Source organism: Martes martes (genome assembly GCF_963455335.1).
Source record: "Martes martes genome assembly, chromosome: 12".
Taxonomy (NCBI): domain Eukaryota; kingdom Metazoa; phylum Chordata; class Mammalia; order Carnivora; family Mustelidae; genus Martes; species Martes martes.
The window spans coordinates 91,509,649-91,533,147 of NC_137900.1; the positions used below are offsets into that span (position 1 = coordinate 91,509,649).

The 23,499-nt window shown below is 61.4% G+C and overlaps 2 protein-coding genes across 10 annotated transcripts; one reads left to right on the forward strand and one right to left on the reverse strand.

Annotated features, from left to right (window-relative positions):
• The first annotated feature begins 549 nt into the window (after window positions 1-549).
• POMT1 (protein O-mannosyltransferase 1) lies at window positions 550-17,022 on the forward strand. 6 transcript variants are annotated; one of them, XM_080819624.1, is made up of 20 exons: window positions 550-712; window positions 1,536-1,687; window positions 2,694-2,800; window positions 3,332-3,382; window positions 3,911-4,057; window positions 4,592-4,703; window positions 5,295-5,360; window positions 5,445-5,538; window positions 5,766-5,921; window positions 7,110-7,240; window positions 7,613-7,708; window positions 8,781-8,873; window positions 10,447-10,543; window positions 12,339-12,431; window positions 12,748-12,868; window positions 13,174-13,271; window positions 13,794-13,907; window positions 14,597-14,723; window positions 15,629-15,806; window positions 16,260-17,022. In XM_080819624.1, exons 2-20 carry the CDS (start codon window positions 1,566-1,568, stop codon window positions 16,432-16,434), a joined length of 2,178 nt encoding a protein of 725 aa, XP_080675750.1. In that variant the 5' UTR covers window positions 550-712; window positions 1,536-1,565; the 3' UTR covers window positions 16,435-17,022. The 6 variants fall into 6 exon arrangements, with proteins under 6 accessions (XP_080675750.1, XP_080675751.1, XP_080675749.1 ...); XM_080819625.1 differs by lacking the exon at window positions 550-712 and adding an exon at window positions 833-1,045; XM_080819626.1 differs by lacking the exon at window positions 550-712 and adding an exon at window positions 1,017-1,143.
• Window positions 17,015-22,738, reverse strand: UCK1 (uridine-cytidine kinase 1). Of its 4 annotated transcripts, none has more exons than XM_080819629.1 (7): window positions 22,554-22,738; window positions 21,994-22,153; window positions 21,119-21,215; window positions 20,727-20,869; window positions 20,556-20,650; window positions 18,819-18,867; window positions 17,015-18,300 (listed from the first exon to the last, which is right to left on the reverse strand). In XM_080819629.1, exons 1-7 carry the CDS (start codon window positions 22,632-22,634, stop codon window positions 18,122-18,124), a joined length of 804 nt encoding a protein of 267 aa, XP_080675755.1. In that variant the 5' UTR covers window positions 22,635-22,738; the 3' UTR covers window positions 17,015-18,121. The 4 variants fall into 4 exon arrangements, with proteins under 4 accessions (XP_080675755.1, XP_080675758.1, XP_080675757.1 ...); XM_080819632.1 differs by having other exon boundaries at window positions 22,527-22,718; XM_080819631.1 differs by having other exon boundaries at window positions 20,727-20,864; window positions 22,527-22,705.
• Window positions 22,739-23,499: the final 761 nt, after the last annotated feature.

Sequence of the window (23,499 nt, forward strand, 5' to 3'; positions counted from 1 at the left end):
AAGATGGTTCGCGAACCACCACCATTGTAGTTCTTAACCCTGCAGTACCCATCCGTGAGATGAACACACATACACGAGAGGACCGGGAAGAGGAAAACTGGGGAGAAGGGTGGTGGTCCCGTAGGTTGGCCGTCCCACCCCGCCGTTCGGACGCCCGGGAAGCGGGGGACCGAAGAGCGGCGGCGGGGGGAGGCAGGGGCGCAAGGGAGCACGAGGAGCGGGGGGCGGAGAAGCGGCGGCAGCACCGACCCCGCCCGCCCGCCCGCCCTCGCACGAGCGCTCCCGCGGGCCCCGGGCAGACCCCCGCACGCGAGCTGCTCGCCGGACTGCACTGCGATGCACACGGCTAAGACCCAACCGTCTCGTTTAAAAACACTGGAGCGTCCAGCGGCCACGGGGCTCCTGGCGCACCACAGCTGTCAACGACGCACGACAGAGGCGGGTCTGTGCCGCGCCGGACCCTGAGAGCCCTGGCGGCGCACGCGCGGCGCTCTGGCCCAGGGCGCACGCGCGGCGCTCCCGCAAAGGGCTCCGCAGGCCCGGCGAGTCGAGCGTCGAGCAGGCGGTGCGTGGGCGGCGCAGAGTGCCGAGCGGTCTCTCCTCAGCGCGCGACCAGAAGCCCTAACGGTGGGCGCCCCCTGCCCCCCGGCCGGCGGATCCGAGGCGGGGTCGGACGCGGGGAGCAGCTCTGCGGGAACTCGACGGAAAGAGAGTACGTTTGAGACGCCGGGGACGAGCGCCCAGTTGAGACCCGAGAGTCGGCGCGGGCCGCGCGTGCGCGGCTTGCGGGCGACCTGGGGCGGGGGCGTCGGCGTCCGGCCGGACAGGGGGCGGGGCCGAGGGCAGGTGCGCCCCGGGAGAGAGCGGGGCGCCCCGGCAGGTGCAGGCTTGGGAGAGGAGGGAGTACTCCGGGGCGAATGAAACCTGCGGGAAGGTGCAGCCCGAGAGAGAAAGGGAATGCCTGGAAGAGGAGTGGGGGCCTCCCAGGGCCCGTGAGGTCTCTGCAGAGGCGGGGACCGCCACAGGCCAGATGCAGCTTTGTTAGGTGCGAGAAGGGGCGCCCAGCGAAGACAAGGGGCGCTCAAGGGAAGATGACCCCTCAGGGAGGAAACGGGGGCTCCTGGGTACAGACGCACCCTCAGGGTGAGAAGGGGGGCGCCCAGGGGATGGGCTGCAGCAGGGAGCGGGGTGGGGGAGCACTAGCGGCAGATGAGGAGCCTTCTGGGGCCCAGGAGGGCGAGGTTGGCGAGGCCCCGGGGCTTCCCTAAGAAGCAGCTTCTCTCCAGGAAGCGCTCAGGTGGTGTTCGGGGGTGGCTTGTTGAGTGAGTGAGTGTTCAGTCCTGAGGCGCCCGAGTTCTCACCTTAGTTGACTGCTGGCGTCCTCCGGACTGTCTCCCAAGGACCACCCGCCCCGCCACCCAACGCCTGGCTCTTCACGGTGCACCTGAGAGCTGCGGTGGCTGCCGAGCTCTTCCTCGAATCTGTGAGCTTCTGGTTCCTGCTGCTTTACCCACGCCGTCTCTGTCCTTCTCCAGGGCATCCTCCAGGACCTGCTTCTCTACACGATGTTGGGATTTTTGGAGCGCCCTGTGGTGGTGACAGCTGACATCAATTTGAACGTTGTGGCTCTGACTGCAGTGGGGTTACTGAGCCGCCTGTGGCAGCTCGCCTATCCAAGGGCTGTGGTGTAAGCCAGACAACCCCATTCAGGACGGACCAGAGATTGTGATGTGTTCATGCGCTGGGGACGGAAAGTGCCCTTCTGCACAGCAGAAGCCAGAGAGTGGAATTCCGGGCTTCTCAGTGATGGGTGTTTTGGGCAGAGGAGAGGACAGTGGGTCCTGAGGACGGCACGTGCTGAGTCCACCTATCACATTTGCCCTGTAGTTCTCTAGCAGGTGAAATGTGGCCCCTGAAACAGGGGCAGCAGCCATAGGGACCCATTTAAAATCAAGGGTGGAGGGTCGATGGGTTTGGAACTGAGTCGTCATTGACCTTCAAGCGTGTTGTAAGGAGCGATGACGGCTGGTGGTATTATTACACTTGCTGTCTGGCTAACGTGTGTTCAGAGAACACACATTGTGGAACCTATTAAACATACACAAAAGTAGGGAGAATAGTATAACACCCCCCCCCAAAGTGTTCATCACTCAGCTTCAGTGGACTTTTTTGAGGCAAGCCATAAGCAGCGTGTTTCAGTAATTTGGTATCTTTCTAAAAGATGAGAACTTAAAAATAAACTGTATTAACGTTATCACGCCTAAGAAATTGACAGCAATATTGACGGTATCCTTGAATGTCCCCAGCTGTCTGAAAACAGTTGCAGTTGGTTTCTGCATGTCCCCCCAGGACCCCTGCCCCTGGTTATCAGGTGTGATTCTGACCCTTAGTCACAGACGCAGCCCCGGGTCTGGGAGGCCTCTCAGTAGACCGCCTGCTCGCACGTCCCTCAGCGAAGCCGGGGAGGGTGAATCGAGGCTGTGTAGGGCAGACACCTGAGTGTGTGGCTGTTGGTGAGTTTTCCCTCCTGTCCTTGTGGATGCATGGCACTATGCCGCTGTCTGAATATTTGGGGACAAAGTGCAGGTGCAGTCAAATGAGCCCTCACATTGTTTGGGAACAGGGATACATTTACCCTCCACCTGTGCTAGGGCATCCGCTTCTAGTGACTATCACGTGCATTTGCTTTGCAGCTTTGATGAAGTGTATTACGGGCAGTACATCTCTTTCTACATGAAGCGGATCTTCTTTCTGGACGGCAGTGGACCACCGTTTGGCCACATGCTGCTGGCCTTAGGAGGTAGGATTCATTAGCAAGAGAAGTAACCATTTATTTTTTTTTTAATTTTTTATTCTTTAAAGATTTTATTTATTTGACAGATTACAAGTAGGCAGAGAGAAAGGGAGAAGCAGGCTCCCCACTGAGCAGAGAGCCTGATGCTGGGCTTGATCCCAGGACCCTGGAAAGGTAGAGGCTTTAACCCACTGAGCCACCCAGGCGCCCCTAGAAGTAGCCCTTTAAAACTTATAAGTGAGGGGCTCCCGGCTGGCTCAGTTGGTGGAGCGCGTGACTCTTGATCTCGAGGTCATGAGTTCAAGCCCCACATTGGGCATAAAGATTATTTTAAAATAAATAAATAAATAAAGTCTATTTACAGCACCTAAATAAATAAGTAAGTAGAATTGTGGTAACTTGTTTAAGAAATCATTAAACTCGTAAGTGGAATTTCTTGTGTCTAATTAGTCATCAGTGTTTCCCTGTGTCTGTCAGGGTTTGGTACTCCCCAAATCCTGCTGCTTGGGGTAGTTACTGACTTGTCTTTTGTTTCAGGTTATTTAGGAGGATTTGATGGTAACTTTCTGTGGAACAGGATCGGAGCAGGTAATAGGTCATTTTCACGTCCCTTGTGACTTTGGAATATTAGGATGGAGAGGGTTTATTAATCCGTCCAGGGCATGATAAATTCGGTACACGTGGAAAGCTTTTCAAGTTCTGGCAGACGTCTTAGTGTCTAATCACAGCCCTTATTTTGTCCTCGGTTTTTGGTCCATGGGGCAGTGTCTGCTTGTGGCATCTGATCGCAGTTATCTTTTTTCCATGGAAGTTTTGTCTGTTGCCTCAGTGTTTTGGGGAAAAGGCAGGGCAGATTTATAAACAAGTAAAGCACTAACTACTTTCAGAGTTATGAGGCATTATTTCCATGCCCCATGAGCGCGAGGCTCTGACTGCACACGGCCAAGGTCAAGGCTTTTATCCGCAGCTTGCACATGCCCTTCTGACATGGTGCCTAGTTTGGCAAACTTGCATTTTGGGATTTGTGAACGTGACTCCGTGTTTGAAAATACACCTGCCGCGTTGGAAGGTGGTGCGTGCCCTGTGCGGTCAGCTCCGCCGTGGTTGCTTTTCCAGAATACAGCAGCAACGTGCCCGTGTGGTCTTTGCGCCTGCTGCCGGCCCTCACCGGGGCTCTGTTGGTGCCCATGGCCTACCAGATCCTGCTGGAGCTTGACTTTTCTCATTGCGCCGCCACAGGGGCCGCTCTGCTGATACTTATCGGTGAGACCCAGGCCTCTGCCTGCTCTGGTGCCGCTCAGGGAAGCCCCCAGCGTTGGCCCCGGTTATGTCACAGCGTGCAGCCCAGGAGAGCTCGTGGGTTTAGTAGATGTGCCCCCGCAGGGTCTCCTCCACACAGGATGGAAGGAAGTGTGCCCAGTCTGCCCAGATTTGACTCTGGGAGGACTCCGTGGCCCTCCTCCCAGGGTGTGGGCTGGCAGAACTGTGTGGTCAGACTTGTGAAGCCGCATACATCCACGTACCACAAAGTTGATACTCTTTCTGTACATGAGAAGGATAAAGACTCAGAAAGGTTCGGTGACTTGCCCACGGTCACACAGGTCTTGCTCGGCGTGATTCACACCTCAGAACTCGCTTCTGTGGTGCTGGAGCCCATCTCCTTCCAGCCACCCAGTCCTGAACTTCCCATGGCCACGTTCTGTGGCCTGTAGAGGGTGTCCTTTCTGTGGGTGCTCCCATCTCCCTGTGTCTGCCCTTGCTCCCTGACAGCTGACGTACATGTCCTCTTTCTAACAGAGAACGCTCTCATCACTCAGGCAAGGCTCATGCTATTGGAGTCAGTGTTGATATTTTTCAACCTGTTGGCTGTGCTGTCTTACCTGAAGTTTGCCAACTCCCAAAAACAGAGGTATGCAGAAGGGGGCACGCCCTTCCTAGTTAACGAGAGGGAAGAGTCTGGGTGGTTTGTTGACCTGAAAGGGTCTGATGCCTTTTCATTTGGGGGAGCCGCTTGTGGACTTTGTGTCTTTCGTCTTCCAGACTGGCCCTTGGCTCCTGACGTCACAAATACATTCTCATTTTTGTGTAATTTTTTTTTTTAAGATTATTTATTTGAGAGAGAGAGCAGAGTGAGCAAGAGAGAGCATGAGCAGGGGAAGCGGCTGAGGGGGAGGGAGAAGCAGGCTCTCCCAGCTGAGCAGGGAACCTGACGTGGGGCTCAAACCCAGGACCCCGGGATCATGACCTGAGCCAAAGTCAGCCACTTAGCCGATGGAGCCACCCAGGCACCCCTCGCTTCTGTATAATTTAAACTAACTGGGAAAATGTTCTGGCCAAAAAGAAAAAATTCTGCCGGGACTGAGATTTGAGAGACGACGGTGCATTTTTCTCGTCGTGGAGCTCAGGACGGCGCACCCAGTCTGAGAGCTCTGAGGGGTGCGCCCCCTCGGGCAGCGCCTCGTGATCCGTTCCCAGCTGTGCTCTTCTGCTTTGACCCCAGGCCCTTCTCCCTGCGCTGGTGGTTTTGGCTGACGCTCACCGGAATGGCCTGCTCCTGCGCGGTGGGGTGAGTCTGGGCCGAGGGTCCCAGTCAGCCTTGGCCTCCTCGTTCTGTGCCTTGTTGGAACGATTTCTCCTCGGGTCTTTCCAGCGTCAAATATGTGGGTGTTTTCACGTACCTGCTGGTGCTCGCAGTGGCCGGCGTCCATGCCTGGCACCTGATCGGAGACCGGACTCTGTCACATGTAGGTGCCCCGTGGAGGGGGGCGAGCGGCCGTCCCGGGGTGGGCGGAGGTCCGCGTGACATGAGCGTCTAGGGAGCGAGCCTTCTCCGGAAGACAGGCTTCGTGAGCCTCTGGCCAGAGGCCGTGGGAAGCCTGGAGCTCTGCTGCCCGCTCCCTCCGGGCCTGCCTCTCTGGAGGGCGCACCTTCCCAAGCAGTAGGACGTGACCTGTCCTCTGTCTGGCGGCAGGTCCGTGTGCTCTGTCACCTGCTTGCCCGAGCGGCAGCGCTGCTGGTCATCCCGGCCCTCATGTACTTGTTGTTCTTCTACGTCCACTTGACTCTGGTCTACCGTTCCGGGCCCCACGACCAGATCATGTCCAGTGCTTTCCAGGCCAGCCTGGAGGTAAGGAGCGGCACCACGGCCGCCTCGGAGAGGGGACAAGACTAGGCTCGGGGTTTTCTTTTTTTTTTTTTTTTTAAAGATTTTATTTATTTGAGAGCAAGAGCGTGAGCAGAGGGGGAGGGGGAAGCAGACTCCCCACGGAGCAGGGAGCCCGATGCGGGGCTCGATCCCAGGACCCGGGAATCACGACCTGAGCCGAAGGCAGACACTTAACCGACTGAGCCACCCGGGTGCCCCTGGACTCTTGAGTTTTTTATGTAAACATTGTCAGGTGTTAGGGGGGAAAACCAAATCAAGACCTGAAGAAGCCGCTTTAGTTTTTCTAAACAAGCTGTACGTGTGTGGACAGCGTGGAAACAGAGGAGGGGTCAGCTCTTCAGTGGGGCCTGCCTGAGGACATGGCGCGGCCCCACAGACGCGGGGCAGGTGCCCACACGTCGCAGGACAAGCTCGGCTCTGGCATTCCTTCCTGCTGACTTTGCAGAGAGAGTGAAACGTACCAGTTGGGGGGTGGTGAGGACTGGAGAGTCCGATGGGACCCACTCCTGACACCCAGGCATGTGTGTTTGGGCAAATTTCTTAGCTCATCCAAGTGCTCGTCTTCTCACCTTTTTTATTTGAGGGGCGCCTGGGCAGTTCCATTTTTGATGTCGGCCTTCCTGCTTGGCGGGAAGCCTGCTTCTCCCTCTCCCTCTGCCCCTGCTTGTGTTCCTTCGCTTGCTCTCTCTCTGTCAAATAAATGATAAAATCTTAAAAAAAAAATTTATTTGACAGAGGACACAAGCAGGGGCAGAGGGAGAGGGAGAATGTCTAGCAGACTTCCCACTGAGTGCAGAGCCCATTGTGGGGCTCGATCCCAGGACCCTGAGATCACGACCTGAGCCGAAACACAAGAGTTGGACACCTGACCCACTGAGCCACCCAGGGAGCCCTTTTTTTTTCTTCTTTAAAGATTTATTTACTTGAGAGAGTCTCACCTTTCAAATGGACAGGGTTGCACTTCTCGGAGGATGCCTGTGGCGGCTAAGCGAGGGGCTGTGTGCAGGGTAGGAGTAGGTCCCGTGTCCTCATAGCTAGTTCTGTGACACGACAATGACCGCCACTGCCCGAATACGCCCCCCCGCCCAGAGGAGGTGTGGCTGTCCAGAGGCTCTCTTGCTCACGGGCCCCCTTTTGCTTTTGTCTTAGGGCGGCCTAGCTCGGATCACGCAGGGCCAGCCCCTGGAGGTGGCCTACGGCTCCCAGGTCACCCTGAAGAACGTCTTTGGCAAACCCGTACCCTGCTGGCTTCACTCCCACCAGAGCACCTACCCCATGATGTAAGGAAGGCGACCATTGTAAACCGAAGGTCGTAACATGTTTGGCTTTTTCACGTCTCTGCTGTTACCAGCTTTGACTCAAAATGAAATTTCCAAGAAAGATGTTGAGCTCTCAGGTTCTGATTATCAACGAACCTTATCATTTCTGTGTACGAAACAGAGAGACTCGGAGGCAGAGGGCCCGGGCCTGCCCACACCTGCTGCGTGACGCACACGCTGGCCGTGTCCTCCTGTCCCTCTTGGACCCACGCTTACACATCTTATCCTTGTTTCCACCCGGACACCTTGCCGGGTGGTGTCGACGGGAACCTCAAGAGAAAGGCTCATGGCAGCCCCCGGCGGACACGTGGTTGTGTTTGTTCCTTCTTGCAGATACGAGAACGGCCGAGGCAGCTCACACCAGCAGCAGGTGACCTGCTACCCCTTCAAAGACGTCAACAACTGGTGGATCGTGAAGGATCCCGGGAGGTGCGTGCAGGTGCTGGGACCCCGAAGTGGGGCTTCCCTCGTGGCCCCCTTTCCGTGGTCGCTTCCTCCCTCGAAGCTTTGAGAGCAGCTCCGTGCTGCTGAGCCTGCGGTCCAGGGGTTGGACGCTTCCTCAGGGAACTGCCCCCCCACCGCCCAGTGTCTCCCCTGGGGGCTCCACGAGCTCTCCGCCAGCACCCCCTGTGCTCCCCACGGCATTCCCTTGCTTAGGCCTCACGGACGGAGGACTCCTTTGTCCCCCTGCCCCGTCCAGTCCGTGGACTTCGTGCAGACGAGGTCCCGAACCATCCTGGCCTCTGTCTCTACCAGCCCTGCGTCTCCCCCAGCAGTCTTCTCCTGCTCTAGTTCTTGCTGCCCCACGTGGGCTTTTCAAATGTCACTCATGGCAGGTCATGGTCGTGCTGAAACCCCTCTTAGCTTCCGTTGCCCCTCCAGGGCCACCCAGGGCCATCCAGACCCCTGACAGTGGCCTGCAGTGCCCGGCCTCTGTCCCGCCTTGAGCCGGCGGCTCCCAGCACCCGCCCTGTGCCGTCGCTCAGGCCGGAACGATCCTACCCAGCCGGCTGCGCCCCCCCCTTTATTTTTTCAGATTTTATTTGTATATTTGACAGAGAGTGAGAGAGTGACAGAGAGTGAGAGAGGGAACACAAGCAGGGGGAGAGGGAGAAGTAGGCTTGAGGAGCAGGGAGCCAGATGCGGGGCTCAATCCCAGGACCCTGGGATCAGGACCTGAGCTGAAGGCAGCTGCTTAGTGACTGAGCCACCCAGGCGGCCCTAGCTGGCATTTTCTTAAAACCTGACTGTCGCTCCTCTGGGAGGCTGCCTTGACCACTGTCACCGTCCGGTCACGGGCGCGTCGGCATCCCGGTACCCGTTGCGGCACAGCCGGGGCGGCTGCTGGGTTGGCCGCTTGCTGCAGCCCCGTGACGTGGCCGCCCGTGTGTGGCTGCTCCACCGTGTCCGCCACCACCCTGCTGGGCCCTCGGGGTGCGTGCGTGGGGCGCGGGGACAAGGGAGGCCCCCTGACTGACTGGACGGCTCTCCGTGTCCGCAGGCATCCGCTGGTGGTGAGTAACCCGCCGCGGCCCGTGCGGCACGGGGACGTGGTGCAGCTGGTCCACGGCATGACCACCCGCTTCCTCAACACGTGAGTGCCCGCCGTCAGCCCTCTCTGCGCCTCTTGGGTCGGCCGCCCGCTGCCCCACTGCCCCCACGCCAGTGTCTGGCTCCCTCGGGGTGGCCCGGCGCTGTAGCCCGCACTCAGTGTTAGGAGGTGCCCCCTGGTGATGGTGATGACAGCGCACGGAGGGGTGGGGGGGAACGGAGCTTAGCAGGGTAGCCCGCAGACCCTGGGGCCACCCTGGACCCTGCAGTGGGAGGTGGCCAGGGGCAGGGGGTGCTTCGGAAGACAGGTGAGGGAGAGCACGGGAGGTCTTCCCACCTAGAACCAAGTGCGGCCACTTCCCTGAAGTTGAATGGCTTAAAGTACGTGTGAGTTCGAGAAGCGTTGGAATCCGGCCACAAAGGGTCCAGAATGGTCCCTGCGTTTTGGTGCTCGGCCCTTTCCTGACTTGACCCGAGCAGTCTCTGCAAACCGACATGCCCCGATCTCCTCTCTTCCTACCTCCACCCAGCTTCTCGGGTGATCTCCTAGCTCCTCACGACTCCCAGATGGTGCCTCGAGTCCCTGTTTCCCCCTGCGGGCTCCTGGCTCCTGGCCCGCTCCTCCCTGGAAGAAGCCAGGCCTCAGCCGCCGCCCCGGCTGCTTCTCTTCCTTTCGCTCCCGCCACGGCCCAGTCTAGGCCTGATCCCTGTGCTGTCAGGGCCGGTGCCCTGATCTCCTGCCTCCCCACCCCTACCCCCCACCACAGGTGGTGCCCTGTGAGCCCACGCCGTCTGCTGGCCTGGCCTCACTTCTCAGCCAGAAGCCTTCCAGTGACTCCCGCAGCGTGGCCATCACGCTTAGAATAACGTCCCCACTTCTCCCTGGCTGCGGGCCCCTTGGGATCCAGCCCCTGGTGACTCCCTGGTGAACTTCACTGCAGTCCCCCTGGCCTCCCTGCTGTCCCCAGATGACCGACCGCAGCACCCTTGAGACCTTTACACCTGCTCTCTCTGCCTGGAATGTTCTTGGACTCTCATTCCCCCGTGGCCCGCTCGCTGTGGTCACGCGTCAGCTGAAATGTTGCCTCCTCAAAGCCTTTCCCAGGCGCTCCTGCTCTCTTGGTTTTATTGGTGGCTCCCCACAGCCTGGCACTCTTGGCCGTGCGTGTGAAGGTCTGCCTTCTCCGGGAGCGAGGGAGAACTGTGTCCTCCGGAGCGCCCGGCGCAAAGTAGGATAAAGCATGAGAACCACACAGATGAGGGAGGTGGTTCTTTCTGGACATTTGAGGTCGCTGTCCTTAAGGGCGTCTCATCCCACCACGGTGTTCCTAGTCCCACAACCATTTCCCAGACTGGCTTTGTTGCCCTCAATGATGGAGTGGCGACACCCACGCGGCCTGGGCTGCTGTCCGTCAGACCCCACATCTTGGGTACTTCTCCCCAGGGGAAGGGCTGCCATCAGTGTCTCGTGATCCGCAAGCCCTCCGATGGTGCCCCTCGGGGCCGCTGCTCCTTCAGGCTCAGCCGGTTTTGTTTCTGGAAGTGGGTTTTTGCCCTTCGAGGCGTAGTGATGGGCGGGGTGAGGAGCCCCCTCCACAGCACGTTGTGTTTTCCAGGCACGACGTGGCAGCGCCCCTGAGCCCCCACTCGCAGGAGGTCTCCTGCTACGTGGACTACAACATCTCCATGCCCTCCCAGAACCTCTGGCGACTGGTGAGTCCCAGCTGGAAAACCCTCCGCGGCCATCAGGAACGTGTCCTTTCAAAAGCGCCCTTTAGAGTAACCGATTCAGATGTAAAACTAGTGATTTTTAGCCCTATAAAAAGCCCCAGGTGTTTTCGTGGGAAGGGAGACGTCTCCATGGGAGGGACGAGCTGGCTGAGCAGTTGGTCTATGCTCCATGCTGGCCGTGAGGCTCTCGGGGCCGTGCCAGGTGAAGGTGCCCTCGGCCTTGGCGGCTCCTCCAGCCTCAAGACCAGGCCATCGATGCACAGGGTCGGGCCTCCCTGGCCACCCTCCCTTGACCACAGGAGCCTCTTCCGTTGAGCCTCACCTGGTGTGCAGGAACACCCTGGCCACAGGGTTTCCCTGGGGACAGCTGGGGCTCTGGCCAGGTCTCTGAGCATCCAGGGACATGGGCTGCCCCCCTCCAGAGTCCCTCTCCAGGGCTGCACATGGCCTGCTGGAAACCGTGGCAGGAAGAGACAGTTGTGTCCCCGGGTCCTTGGGCCACTGTGAGTTCAAGGACGTGTTAGAAAACGGTTTCAGGGGGCGCCTGGGTGGCTCAGTGGGTTAAAGCCTCTGCCTTCGGCTCAGGTCATGATCTCAGGGTCCTGGGATCGAGCCCCGCATTGGGCTCTCTGCTCAGCGGGGAGCCTGCTTCCCTTCCTCTCTGCCTGCTTGTGATCTCTGTCTGTCAAATAAATAAATAAAATCTTTAAAAAAAATTAAAAATTAAAAAAAAAAAACGGTTTCAGTCCCGTGTGCATGCTAATCCCCCGGAGGGGTGGGGGCGTCTCTCCCTAACAAGAGGCAGGCTCTCCTTCCAGCTTCCGACTGGCTGCAGTAGCCGCCCGCCGAGCACCAGTCTCCCCACCCTCCGTTCTGGTCTCGCAGGTGTGACTGGCAGGGCGTGCCGGGTGCCGTGCCGCTGGCTGGCCCTCCCGGCACAGCCACGGGCTTCAAGGCTGCTGTGCGTGTGTGCCTGTGTCTGTGTGTCAGCAGCGTCCCTCTGTCCCCCTGCCCCCCCCCCGCCTTCTTGGTGCTACACGTGTCCGCCTATCTTCTGCTTCTTCCTCCTCCCCTCGGCTGTTCCCACGGGATGGGAGCGCTCTGCACCCAGGCCCCGTCACTGGGAGGCCTCCTGGTGGACCTTCTCCTAGGGGCCCACCCACTGCCCTTCTACCAGGCCTCGGACAGCTAATGGCCAAGCCTCCTCCTTGCCCGTTCCCGCTGGCAGCACCTTCACCCCCACATGCCCACATTTCCAGGGACTGCAGCTCATGCAGCAAGGAGGGAGGGTGGCTGACGCGGGGTGTACCCGTCAGCCCGGCCTCCTCCCCGCTCCCACAGAGCCCTTGGGTCCCCCGGCCCTCCCTGACAGCCACACGCCTGCACGGGTCATCACGGGGTTGTGATAAGATACAAGGCCGAGTGCTCTCACGATGTTAGTGGTTCCATTAGCCACCAGCAGCCCCCAGCAGCCCCCAGCGCTCCGCTGAGGACACATCAAGGACCATCTCCAACCCTCGCCTGAGCTATCTGTGCATTTGCCCGAGCGAGAAGGCCGAGCGTGGGGGCCTCTCGACTCTGTAGCAGGGCAGTGTGCCCCACCGGCCCGGCTAGGGGCTTGCTGCGTGGGTGTTGGGAGCAAGGTCGGGGCACCATCCTATTAGCTCCCTGGAGCTTGGTCCCTTGTCTCAGTGTCATTGTTTGGTGATCAGTCCTCACTTGACATGTCAGGAAATTGGGGAGAGAATGAGATCATTGACAGGACCTGCTTTTACAGGACATCGTGAACCGAGAATCCGACACGGAGGTTTGGAAGACCATCTTGTCCGAGGTCCGCCTGGTGCACGTGAACACCTCTGCGGTCCTGAAGGTAAAGGGGCGCCGGGTTTGGCTCACCCGTCTTGGCTGGGGGCGGCTCATGACACAGTTTACCGGACCCTCCGGGCTGAACGGACTCTTCACGGGCAGGACGCCCGGCTAAAGCTTTTGCCGTGTTACACGCACACGGCAGGGGCAGGACTCCGGCTTCTCAGACTGAATCCCGACGTGGCGGGCGCACGGGGGAGAGGCTGCCGCCCTTGGCGGCTGTGGACAGAGTGACCAGGTGGCAGGGCTGGTGGGGATGAGCGGGGGCCCCGGGCCTGCACGTCACGTCCCGTCTCCCCTGCAACCCACTGTTTCGCTAGCTGAGCGGGGCCCACCTCCCAGACTGGGGGTTCCGGCAGCTGGAGGTTGTCGGGGAGAAGCTGTCCCGGGGCTACCACGAGAGCATGGTGTGGAACGTGGAGGAGCACCGATACGGCAAAAGTGAGTCTGGCCCGCAGGCTTCCTGTCGCTTTCACAAGGGTTCACTTGGGGACGGGGACAGGGCACACCATGCGCCCTGCTGAGCCGAGCCCTGAACAGGCCAACTGTCACTCTGAGGTAGCGCCCGGGGGCGGTGCGAGCTGAGCCTTTCGAGCGGAAAGATCCGGATTTGACGGGGCTCTCGCATATGGCCGGGAAGGCCAAGTGGAACGATGCCGTGGGTTGTCTGAAAAAAGGGACGTGGGCTTTTCTCCAAGCTGCCAGTGTGTGGTGAGCCCCCTGACCTCTGCTGTGTGTCGTGCCAGGCCAGGAGCAGAAGGAGAGGGAGCTGGAGCTGCACTCACCGGCCCAGATGGACGTCAGCAGGAACCTGAGCTTCATGGCCAGGTTCCTGGAGCTGCAGGTGACCGGCGGGGGTGGCCCGGGTCTACCTGGGGTGCTGGCTCCTCGCCAGAGGGAGCGCTGTGCTCGGGAGAGCTGCCCCCTTCCCGTCGTCTTCCTTTGCCTGGGGCCTGGCTGAGCAGGGAGGGTTCCTGTCTCTCGGCCGTAAGTGGTAGAGGCCACACGGTCGGCCCCGGGCCTGTGGCCTTGCAGGCAGGAATAGCCAGGAACCAGGCAGTGTAGCCTTGTCACACGGCCAGAGTATGCTTGGAGCCCCCCACGGTCAGGTCGGAGTGGCCCAAGGTCAACATGGTGGAGCCCTAGTGACGTCAGAATGAGAAACTCAGGGTCCTGAATCTCAAAGTGTCCTTAGCACCAAGTTCAGTCCCTTCCCCCCCACAGACAGGGTGACGGGGGTCTTGGGGTAGGACCTCAGCCGCCGCCTGCGCTGGGTGGTCCCGGTGAACGTGAAAGGGACTCCCCAGCCCCCAAGCGAGGGCGGCTCTGGCTGTGTTCTTGACTCTGGCCTCTGGCCTCCTTGCAGTGGAGGATGCTGACGGTGAAGAGCGACGACTCGGAGCACAAGTACAGCTCCTCGCCGCTGGACTGGGTCACCCTGGACACCAGCATCGCCTACTGGCTGCACCCCAGGACCAGCGTACGCGGGCGTGTGGGCAGGCGGCGGGCGGGGCGGTCGCTCGGGGCTCCTCGGGCGTGGAGAGCAGCCGCTGCCTCCTGCGCAGGCCTGGCTCGGTGCGGGGCCTCCTGCGGGGCTCCGGCAGCGCGGGGCCGGTGCTGGCGTCAGCCGTGGGTGAGGTCCCGGCACGGCTGCATGTTGGAGGAAACCAGGCTTTACTGCTTTTGTGGGAGCACGTTGCTCTCCGTTTTCCGATAAGAGTGGCTTTTAAAATACTCTCACGCTGTCCTGTACAGAGCACGAGCGGCCGAGCCCACCCGTGCTCTGTGCGCATCTGTGTTGTCCCTCCTCACGCCGTAGAACGAGCGGCCCGGGAGCCGGCACCCCGAGCTCCGCACACTCCCCAGATGAGTTCACGCTGAAAACGCTCCCCTCCCTCCTCCTCGGGGTGGAGACGCGAGGTCACTTGCTGTGAGGCGGGGTCCTTAGCTCCGTGTGGCCCCAGGTTCACCCTCTGCGGGGAGCTGTTGTCAGAGCAGGAGTGTCGGCCTCTCCCAGTTGCGTTTCCGCTTCGCGCTCTTCCCGCAGCCGAGGGCTGCGCTTCCGGGCTGCGGCCGGGTTTCGCTGCAGGCTGGCGGGCATGCGGGCGTTGTCGGGGCTGGGTCCCTCTGAGCGGCCGGTGGCTGACGGGGTCCCCTGTGCCCTCCCAGGCCCAGATCCACCTGCTTGGGAACATCGTGATCTGGGCTTCGGCCAGCCTCGCCACGGTGGTCTACGCTCTGCTCTTCTTCTGGTACCTGCTTAGACGCCGAAGGTGCATCCGGGACCTGCCCGAGGGTTAGTGCGTCTTGCTCGTGATGACAGCCGGCCTCACCAGGAGCCTGGGCCTTAAGGCGATCTCCTTGTTTCTTCATGGAAGGGGCTTAAATCTCTTTTTAAAAAGATTTTATTTATTTGATAGAGAGGGAACACAAGCAGGGGCAGAGAGAGAGGGAGAAGCAGGCTCCTGCCAAGCAGAGAGCCCGATGCGGGGCTCGATCCCAGGACCCCAAGATCATGACCCGAGCCGAAGGCAGACGCTTAACAACTGAGCCCCCCAGACACCCTGTGTTCTGTCTCCCTAGAGATAAAATGTTGCAGTTGAGTTCCCGTGCTGTGTCAGAGGCTCGTGCAGGGAAATGCAGGGGCCAGGCAGGAATGGCCCTCTCCCCAGGATGTGAGCCACGCCTCGGGGTCTGCTCCCTCGGGGAGGGCTGGACGGCACGGAGTGGTCAGCAGGCACTGAGTTACTCGGGTGCGGGTGGTTTGCGTAACAAACCACTGTGGACCGTCTTGAAACAGACAAGGGCAGGGGGAGCCCCGAAGGCCTCAGCAGTGTGGCACGGTCCCCAGTCGTCCTGCTGACCGCTGCCCCAGGGGGCAGGGCGGGTGCCCAAATACAGCCCCTCATGGCTCCGGCTCCCGAGCGTCCGACCTGCCTGCCGGTGATCCTGGAGGAGCCGGGGCCCCTGGGGGGCGGGTATGGCTCGGGGGGTCGGGATGGTGAGGACCCCGCAGGAAGGTACAGGAGGTTCTTGGGACATCGTTCTTTCTCCAGAGATCACGGGAAGGGTTGGGGGGTGGGGAACGGAGAGCGTGTGTACCTTAAAGATGAGGAGGGCAGCTCGTGGGACTAGCGGAGAGCCTTTGCACGCGGGACCCGGGTCAGCAGTGCTGGCTCAGGGCAGCCTCTCCCCCCGCAGACTGCTGGATGCGCTGGGTGCTGGCCGGGGCTCTGTGTGCCGGCGGCTGGGCGGTGAACTACCTCCCCTTCTTCCTGATGGAGAAGACGCTCTTCCTCTACCACTACCTCCCTGCGCTCACCTTCCAGATCCTCCTGCTCCCTGTGGTCCTACAACACGTCGCCGACCACCTGTGCAGGTACAGGACCTCGGCAGCCGTGCCCCCCGGGGCTCCAGGTCCGGGGGTGTCCCAAGGGAGGACTTCGGGTGGCGTGGGCGGGGTTGGGGGCACCGGGGGAGGCAGGTATGGCTGGCTGCGAGGGGGGCACAATGGGGACGCCAGCCGGGTCACATGGTATGCGGCGGAGCAGAACCACAGCGAGTTCTGGAAGCAGGGCCAGAGGGCGTGGACTCAGTGTTTTGGGGGTTCGGGAGCCGCACAGCTTCTCAGGGGGGCTGTGGTTCGATCACACCGGGAGTGGGGACGCTGCTGCAGCACCGGAGCGTAGATGGGAGGTTCTGGAACATGCACGAGGAGGGAGTCACGTCCAGCGCCTGGGGCAGGGAGTGAGAAGGAGGGACAGGCCGGCCAGGGGGCCCGGTGTGCCTCACGGTGAGGAAGAGCCCTGTGCCTGCACCCCGGTCCCCGCAGGTCCCCGCTGCTGAGGAGCGTCTTCGGCAGCCTGGTGGTGGCGTGGTACTCCTGCGCCTGTCACGTGTTCAACACGCTGCGCCCACTCACCTACGGGGACAGGTCCCTCTCGCCCGGCGAACTCAAGGCCCTTCGCTGGAAAGACAGCTGGGACATTCTGATCCGAAAATACTAGCAGGACGTGCGCACAGTTGACGTCTGGACTGGGGTCCGGCAGGAAGGGCTGTCGTCGGGAACCGTGTGCGTCTTTGACAGAAGAGCCCAGGCCGGGCTACGGTGTCCCGTTCTCCAGACGGTTGATGATGGTTTGTTTTGAGCCCAGTTTCTGCTTTCCAGGCAACAAAGGACATGCCCGAGGCGTCCACTGGCACCTCCGGGCTCCCTGAGCTAGGGCACAGCGAGGGGCTGGCTGGTGTGGGCCTTGTGAGGGAGCAGCAGCAGGAGGGGCGCGGGCCATGGTGGGGAGAGCAAAGGTCACAACAGCGAAGGCCCTGGGCCTGCGGAGCTGCAGCCACCTCCGCCTCGTCCCCAGCAAGGCCTCGAGGTACCGGCCTGTGGCACGTCCACGCCGAACGAGCTCCTGAAGGCCGGGCCCGGGCTCCGGCCACTGCAGCAGAGACCCGGGACCCCTCACTGCTGCCAGCATGGCAGGGGCACACGGGCCAGCAGCACCACCAGCACGCTGAGCCTCGGGTCCCCCACGTGTCCCCCCACCCTGAATTTGCCTTCTGTGTACAATTAAAAAGGGACGCATTGGCATTTGGTATCATTTATTGATTCTCCAAAAGGGCACAGTAAGCTTGACGAGACTGTCACACGGTCATCAGAAAGCAACCACGGCCAAGCTCAGCTAGGGTCCTATCTGTGTAGCTACACTCAGTGCTTGATGGAAGGAAACCGGGAGTGTCCGTGCAGCTTAGCCCGTGGCCAGGGGAAGGCGTCACTTCTACACAAGCGGAAGGGAAGACAAACCAGGACGACTCCGGCCATAGGCATCGTGCAGCCGGGGGATACGGGGTGTGCGCGAGGAGACTGGCTGGCATTGGACGCTGGGCCCTGGACGGGGCCCCGGGCTACCCCAGGGAAGGCCTGTCCACTCAGCACCAGGGCCCCAGGTGGCTCCCGAGCAGGACGGCGTGGAGACACGGGGCGCACCAGCCCGCCCTGTGCCCCGCCTGTGGAGCCGGGCTCGGCCTGGCTGAGCACGTGTCATCTCCTGTGTTGGCTGCTAGTTAAGGAAAGGCTTGTTCCCGGGGCTCCTTCCTTGGCGCACAGCCCAGGAGGAAGGAAAGCTCTCTGTGGCTCCTTAGAAGGGGGTGTGCCCCGCTGGATCGCACCCCACGGTGGGGGGGCCACGAAACTCGGTTACTGGGTCACAACTCACATGGGAGAATAAATAACGAAACAGTCACACATGTAACACCTAGAGAGGGGAAGTACTCTTTTCTCGACCCGTTTCAGTCGCACGTGCGTGGGAACCGGATCGTCCTAGAGAGTCCCTCTCGCCGTGGGTTCCTGTCAAACACACGCTGGGACAGCCACAGTGGCCAGGCTGTGTGCTCCGTGTTCCCAAAAGACGTGACTGGCTCACCACACATCCTGGAGCATTTCTCAGTAACTTGGACTTTTAACCCTCTAATGTGCGGAAGCAGGTGAAGATGTCAAGAGGGCGTGCCAACATCCCGTCGAGTGTGACAGGTGCAGTGAGGACCACCGCAATCCCCGCCCATCCTGTCCGTACCGTATGGCGCCCAGAGGAAGCAGTGGTGGCGTTTAGAGGGGCAGGTGGGCAGGTGTCTCTGGGCCCAACCCTGAACACGGTCTGTCAGGGGTCCTGCCCAGGAGGCTGAGCACCCCGCTTCTCAGTGGGGTCTGCTGCTGGACTCCAAGTGCGACCGCTTGCCAGCGGTCAGCACCCCAGGACGGTCTCCCGGCTCGGGAAATGTCCTCTTGTAGCTCCGCCCATTGGACCCTCGCTGCCATTTGCAGAGGTCACCGCTCAGGATGTCCTGGATATGCTGCACGATCAGGTTGATGGCCACTGTGGCAGAGACAGCGCGCGCTCAGCCCGTCTGCCCCCTCGACGCCTCAAGGCCAGGCTCGGGCTGCCACTGGTTCCCTGGGCCACCCAGCCCCGCAGCGGCTCCGGCGCCGAGAGCACAGGCCTTCCCGCCGAGGCTTCGTGGCGGTGCCCTGAGTCTCGGCAGACAGAGAAGCGCTTGGCGGGAAGGAGCACAAGTAACATGGCCTGGCCCATCTGGGGGGGTTTCGGTTCACCAAGAGCCCAGAGGAAATACTTCCTGCTATGGCGCGAGTCCCCATCAACATAAAGATCTGTTTCCAGCCTCACTGAGCGGTAACTGACAAGCAAGGTGGGTCCGTTTTCGCTGTCCAACGTGTTAAACAGATTTTTAAAGTATTCTTTGGATCTGTGCACTACACGTACGTGGACGGGAACACTCATCACTTCACTGTGACCACAAGGACTGGGCAGGGCCTGCCCCGGGGCCCAGGGCAGTGGACTGGGGAGTCGGGGCAGCCGTCAGGCCTGGTTCTTACCCATGTTGTCGACCCCTCGAGGGATTATCACGTCTGCATACTTCTTGGTCTGCAAGGCAAAAAGCAGATCTCAGAAGCTCTATCCCTCCGAGGACTTCTGGTTGTTCGACACCAGACTCAATGGCAGGAGAGTGGCCTTGGGGGGTGTGGCAGGGACCGGGGTGTGGCAGATGGGGGGCTGGGACTTGGGTGTTAGGTGCCAGAGGCAGGAGGAGGGGCTAAGGCATCGTTCCTCTCCTGGCATCTCTGAAATGCTCGTGCATTTTCCTGGGAACGCCATTGTGGGAAGAGGTCCCTAAGCCAAGTGACCTGCGGCGTCCTTCCGCCACATGTGACCCTCTTCCTCTGGAACCAGGAACCCTTCTGCGAGAAGCCCGGAGTAGGGAGCAACGACAGGTGGCAGCACACTCCCCGGCTGGCGCGTGCGAAGCCCTCCGCGCTTCCTGTCCCTGTGCTAACACCTGCTCCCCGCCAGGTGCTCTGCCAGGTCAGGGCAGGGACAGAGACACCAGGAGGAACCCGGCCACCGAGGAGGGACCCCGGCCAGATGGTGCTAAGAGGGACACACCCCAAGCAGGCCGAGCAGAGGGAGAGGAAAAGGGAGCCGTCCGAGCTGCGGGACAGACTCGTGGACTGTTCCGTGTGGTGGGCATGTAGACATGGGCCAAGTCCTGGGGCAGCGGTGTCTGCAGGCTGTGGGGACCCACGGAAGCCACGAGCACAAGGAGGGCCTGGCTGGCTTCACGGGGTCGCTCGCTGGTGGGGTGCGGAAGGGCTGAGGAAGGTCGTACTGCAGGGGCAAGGGAGGGACACGGGCACCCTGGCCAGACTCAGGGTGTGGCTGCACATAAGGGGAGCAGAAAGTTCAAAGACGGTGCTGGGGCGCAGCCTCCACGCAGGGTCACCTGGTGGCACGGGGTGTCCACACTTTTCCCATTAACTACCTGCTCTCCCAAATGCCTTTCCTTCTGTGAATAACAGAGAGTAAGATTACCAATTTACTTTTCTCACCACTTTCCAGGTACCTCGGGGAACACAAACATAAGATAAGGTTCTCTTCCAACAGCAGGAGACAGAACTCATCTGTCTACTGGCTCCGTTTCCTGTGCGCCGTATTTTACTTTTAAGAAGCAACATGTTAAGTTTCCCTTTCAAACTACCTATAAGTCCCATCCAGTAAGAGCTGGAAAGTGGAGAGAAAGACACACAGCCACACGCCTCTGAGTGCCAGCCAAGAGCAGCCTGGAGGGACAGGTGGCATGGGTGGGGTCAGCAAGCACCCGCACCATGGGAGGGATGCGCCTGTGTGGGCGGGGGACAGGCACGAACCCCTGCCCTCCGTGCAGCTCCCCGTTCCGAGGGGGCCAAGCCAGGCACAGCGAGCGCAGCCAGCCAGAGGCGCCCTGGAGAACAGACAGCAGGTGGCCCGGGCGGGAGCAGAGGGTCCTCGGGGTGACCCTGGGCGGGTCGCGCAGGCGGCGCAGGGGAAGGCCTGAAGCAGGAGGAGGGGAGCAGCACGGAGCTGTGGGGCCGAGGGGCTCTTGCAGGCAGAGGAAGGGATCTGCACAGACAATGCTTTCAGAGCGGAGAAGAGTCCCCGTGAGGGGGTATAACGAGCTAACTTCTCCTTCGTAAATCAGACCCCGCTCCCCCACGATTCAGCTCTCACGGAACAGGGCGCCAGGGGTCCTCTTGAAAAGGGAGAAAAGGAGGTCCCCAAGCAAGCGGGAGGGGTACCGGCAGGCAGAACTCCTCGAAGGCCGGTTTGACGAAGGTGGTGTACTGGGTCAGGATCTGCTCCAGGTCCCTCCCGCGCTGCACGTCCCGGAGAACTGAGGCAGAAGCAAGGCGGTCAGGACTCGCGGCTGGCCTCAGCCGGGGCCAGAGAGAGGCCCGCGCCTGCCTTACCTCTTCTTGACAGCCTGACGTCGGAGTCCGTGTCCACAAAAAGGCGCAGGTGGAACATGTCTCGGACCTCCTGACTGTAGAACACCAGGATGCCCTCGAACAGGACCACGTCTGCGGGGTAGACCACCGTGGTCTCTGCTAACCTGGGAGGCGAGACCGGGACACGGGCCCCGCTGGAGCTACGGGATCTGGGGGCCTGGGCACAGGTGGCTCTGGTCCCCAGGTGTGGACCACCTGGAGGGGGACAGATGACAGCAGGGGACAGGGGTATGCCCAGAAACCGACAGGGCCAGGCTGCTGCAGGGCCATCTGCGGACCCCACGGGGGGGGGGGGGGCGTGCTGGCTGGCCCCCCCTGCACACGGTTCCTCTCCCAGGAACCACCTTGCTCACCTTGAATGCGTCACAAAATCATAAGTTGGGACCTCGACAGTTCTGCCCTCCACGATGTTTTTCAGAGTCCTGTGCATCAAATCGTTATCAAAAGCATCTGCAGGGAGGGAACAAAAGGCAAGACTCTCCAGGTGTCCTTGTGCTGGGGGTGGGAGCCAACTTCCTCTGCCTGGGGGGCGGGTGGCCACAGCTTGGTGCTCCTGGTACCTGCGGCCTCCTCGGGAACATCTGGACTAGGCCCCACCCCCACAGTTTACATTCGCGGGCTGCTGTCCCACACAGAAGTTAGACCCAGGGATCTCCTGATCGGCCAGCACTGGGAGGCAGGTGGGTTAGGCATCTGCTTCTAGTTCTGGGAAATAACCACGGGTCGAAGTTGCTTAGGCCTTCCTCCCGCTGGGAGCTAGCCATAAGGTGGGATCTAGCGGTGCCAGGCAAGGGCAGGCTGCCTCTCTCCTCTCACCTGTTGACCCCATGTGCACCTGGCCAGGACAGACACGGCCCTCTTATTTACCCGCGGCTTGCCCTGCTGGCCTCTCGAGGCCTTTGTCCCAGGGCAGGACCCCACACAGCAGGAAGGTGGGGGGATTTCTCCAAGACCAAAATCTTGGCATAGCAATGGTCCCCAAGGCTCCACGGAAGCAAAGACTTCCCGACTGGCTCCAAATGAGGGAGCCGGCAGCTCCTGCTGGGCCGTCTGGGGCGCAGCGAACGAGGCAAAGTTCTTCCGACTTAATCACACAGCCTGCTCCGGCTCAGGCTACTCAGAAATTTCATGGAACCACTGGGGTCTCTGTGCATCGCTGGCCAACCCCGGAGCCAGTCCCCTTGGTCTGTCCTCCCTCCCGCCCTCCCCTCAGGGTCTTCAGCTGCACCTGGGTGGTCGAAATTGTACTGTCCCTTCAATGCCTTGGCCTTCTGTTCTGGGGTCAGGACCTTGTAGAACCTGTCTTGACTCAGGATGACCAGCTTCCGCTGCCGGTGGTCCACTTCGTTCTGGCCCAGCAGCTCCATGATCTTCTCACACACAGTGGACTGGGAATACACAGACAGGATTCCCGCCTGGACCTGCTCCCGCCACGGGGCCGGCCTCAGGAGGCCCTGACCCACCCGCCCCCGGAGGCCTGCCCACCAGGCCAGCGACGGGGGGGCGGGCCCTGGGGGAAGGCCGCGGGGAGGCTGCGAGGAGCCCGAGGGCAAGCGCCCCACGCCCTGCATGCACCCCGGCCTGGCCCACCACGGCCGCAACCCCTCGCTCCTCCACCCCCCGCCCCGGAGGGGGCGCCTCGGCCACCAGGAGCCGGGGGTCTCTTCGGCGGCTGGAGGCCGGATCGGCCCGCCCCGAGTCTCCGAGGGCCGGGGGTCGAGGTGGCACACGCAGGCCCCGCCGGGCCGCCCAGCCCCTTACCTTCCCGCTCGCGGTGCCGCCGCTCACCCCGATCAGGAAGGGCCGGTGATGAGGGCGGTCCGCCTCCGGCGCGGCGCCCTCGCAGTCGCCGCCTCCAGCCGAAGCCATCCCCGGCTCCGCAGGCTCGCATCGGGTTCCGGGCTCCCGCCGCCTCCCCGAACCTGCCAGCCCGCGCGCCCGCCCCCGCGCGAAGGTCGGAGACGCCCCCCCGGAGCTCCACTTCCGGGAGGCGCGCGGCGCGGCGGGGGGAGCGCGCGGGGCACGGCGGGAGTTGTAGTCCAAGAGGACCGAGGACACTGCGCCTGCGCGAGGCGGGCCGGCTCCCCTGCGGCCAGGTTGCCCACAGCCCTCAGGTGCTGCGGGTTTGCTGCAAAGGACCAAAGCCCCTGCGTAGCGCCTCTGGCTGCAGGAGTCCCTAGACGGGTGGCAGCCTCCCCAGCAGAGGCGGTGACCACCTCCATCCGCGCCTCCTACCTAGCGGCGTCGGCGATGATCCCAGCCCCGAGACTGCGGGGCCCGCAAGTCCGCCCCCTGAGCCCGACTTTACAGCCTCGTGGCTGTCACCCCCGCGCGCGGTCTGCCACCAGCCCCTGTTTCTCGTCCTGCCGCCCGGCCCGGCCCTCCTTGCCAGCGCACAGCCACTTAGCCCTGCCTCCCCGACCCCGGCGGCCCGTCCTGCACAGGCGCCATCCGAGTTTCCTACCGTGGCCCGGGTCACAGGCGACATCCGAGTTTCCTGCCATGGCCCGGGTCGTGCCGCTGGTCCCCCCACCCCCGCCTAACCACTGCCTCTGCAGCCAGCGTCGCCTCCTTAAACCCCTCAGCACGTGGTGGTGACGGTGACTTTCGACCTCTGCATTAGGCAGGCTGTGAGCCAAGGAAGCCGAGCCCGAGTCTGCTGGGTACCCCTGAACCCCCGGGGCCTGGCACAGAGAAGGCAAATGCTGATCGATTCCAACTGTGCATTTCCCCC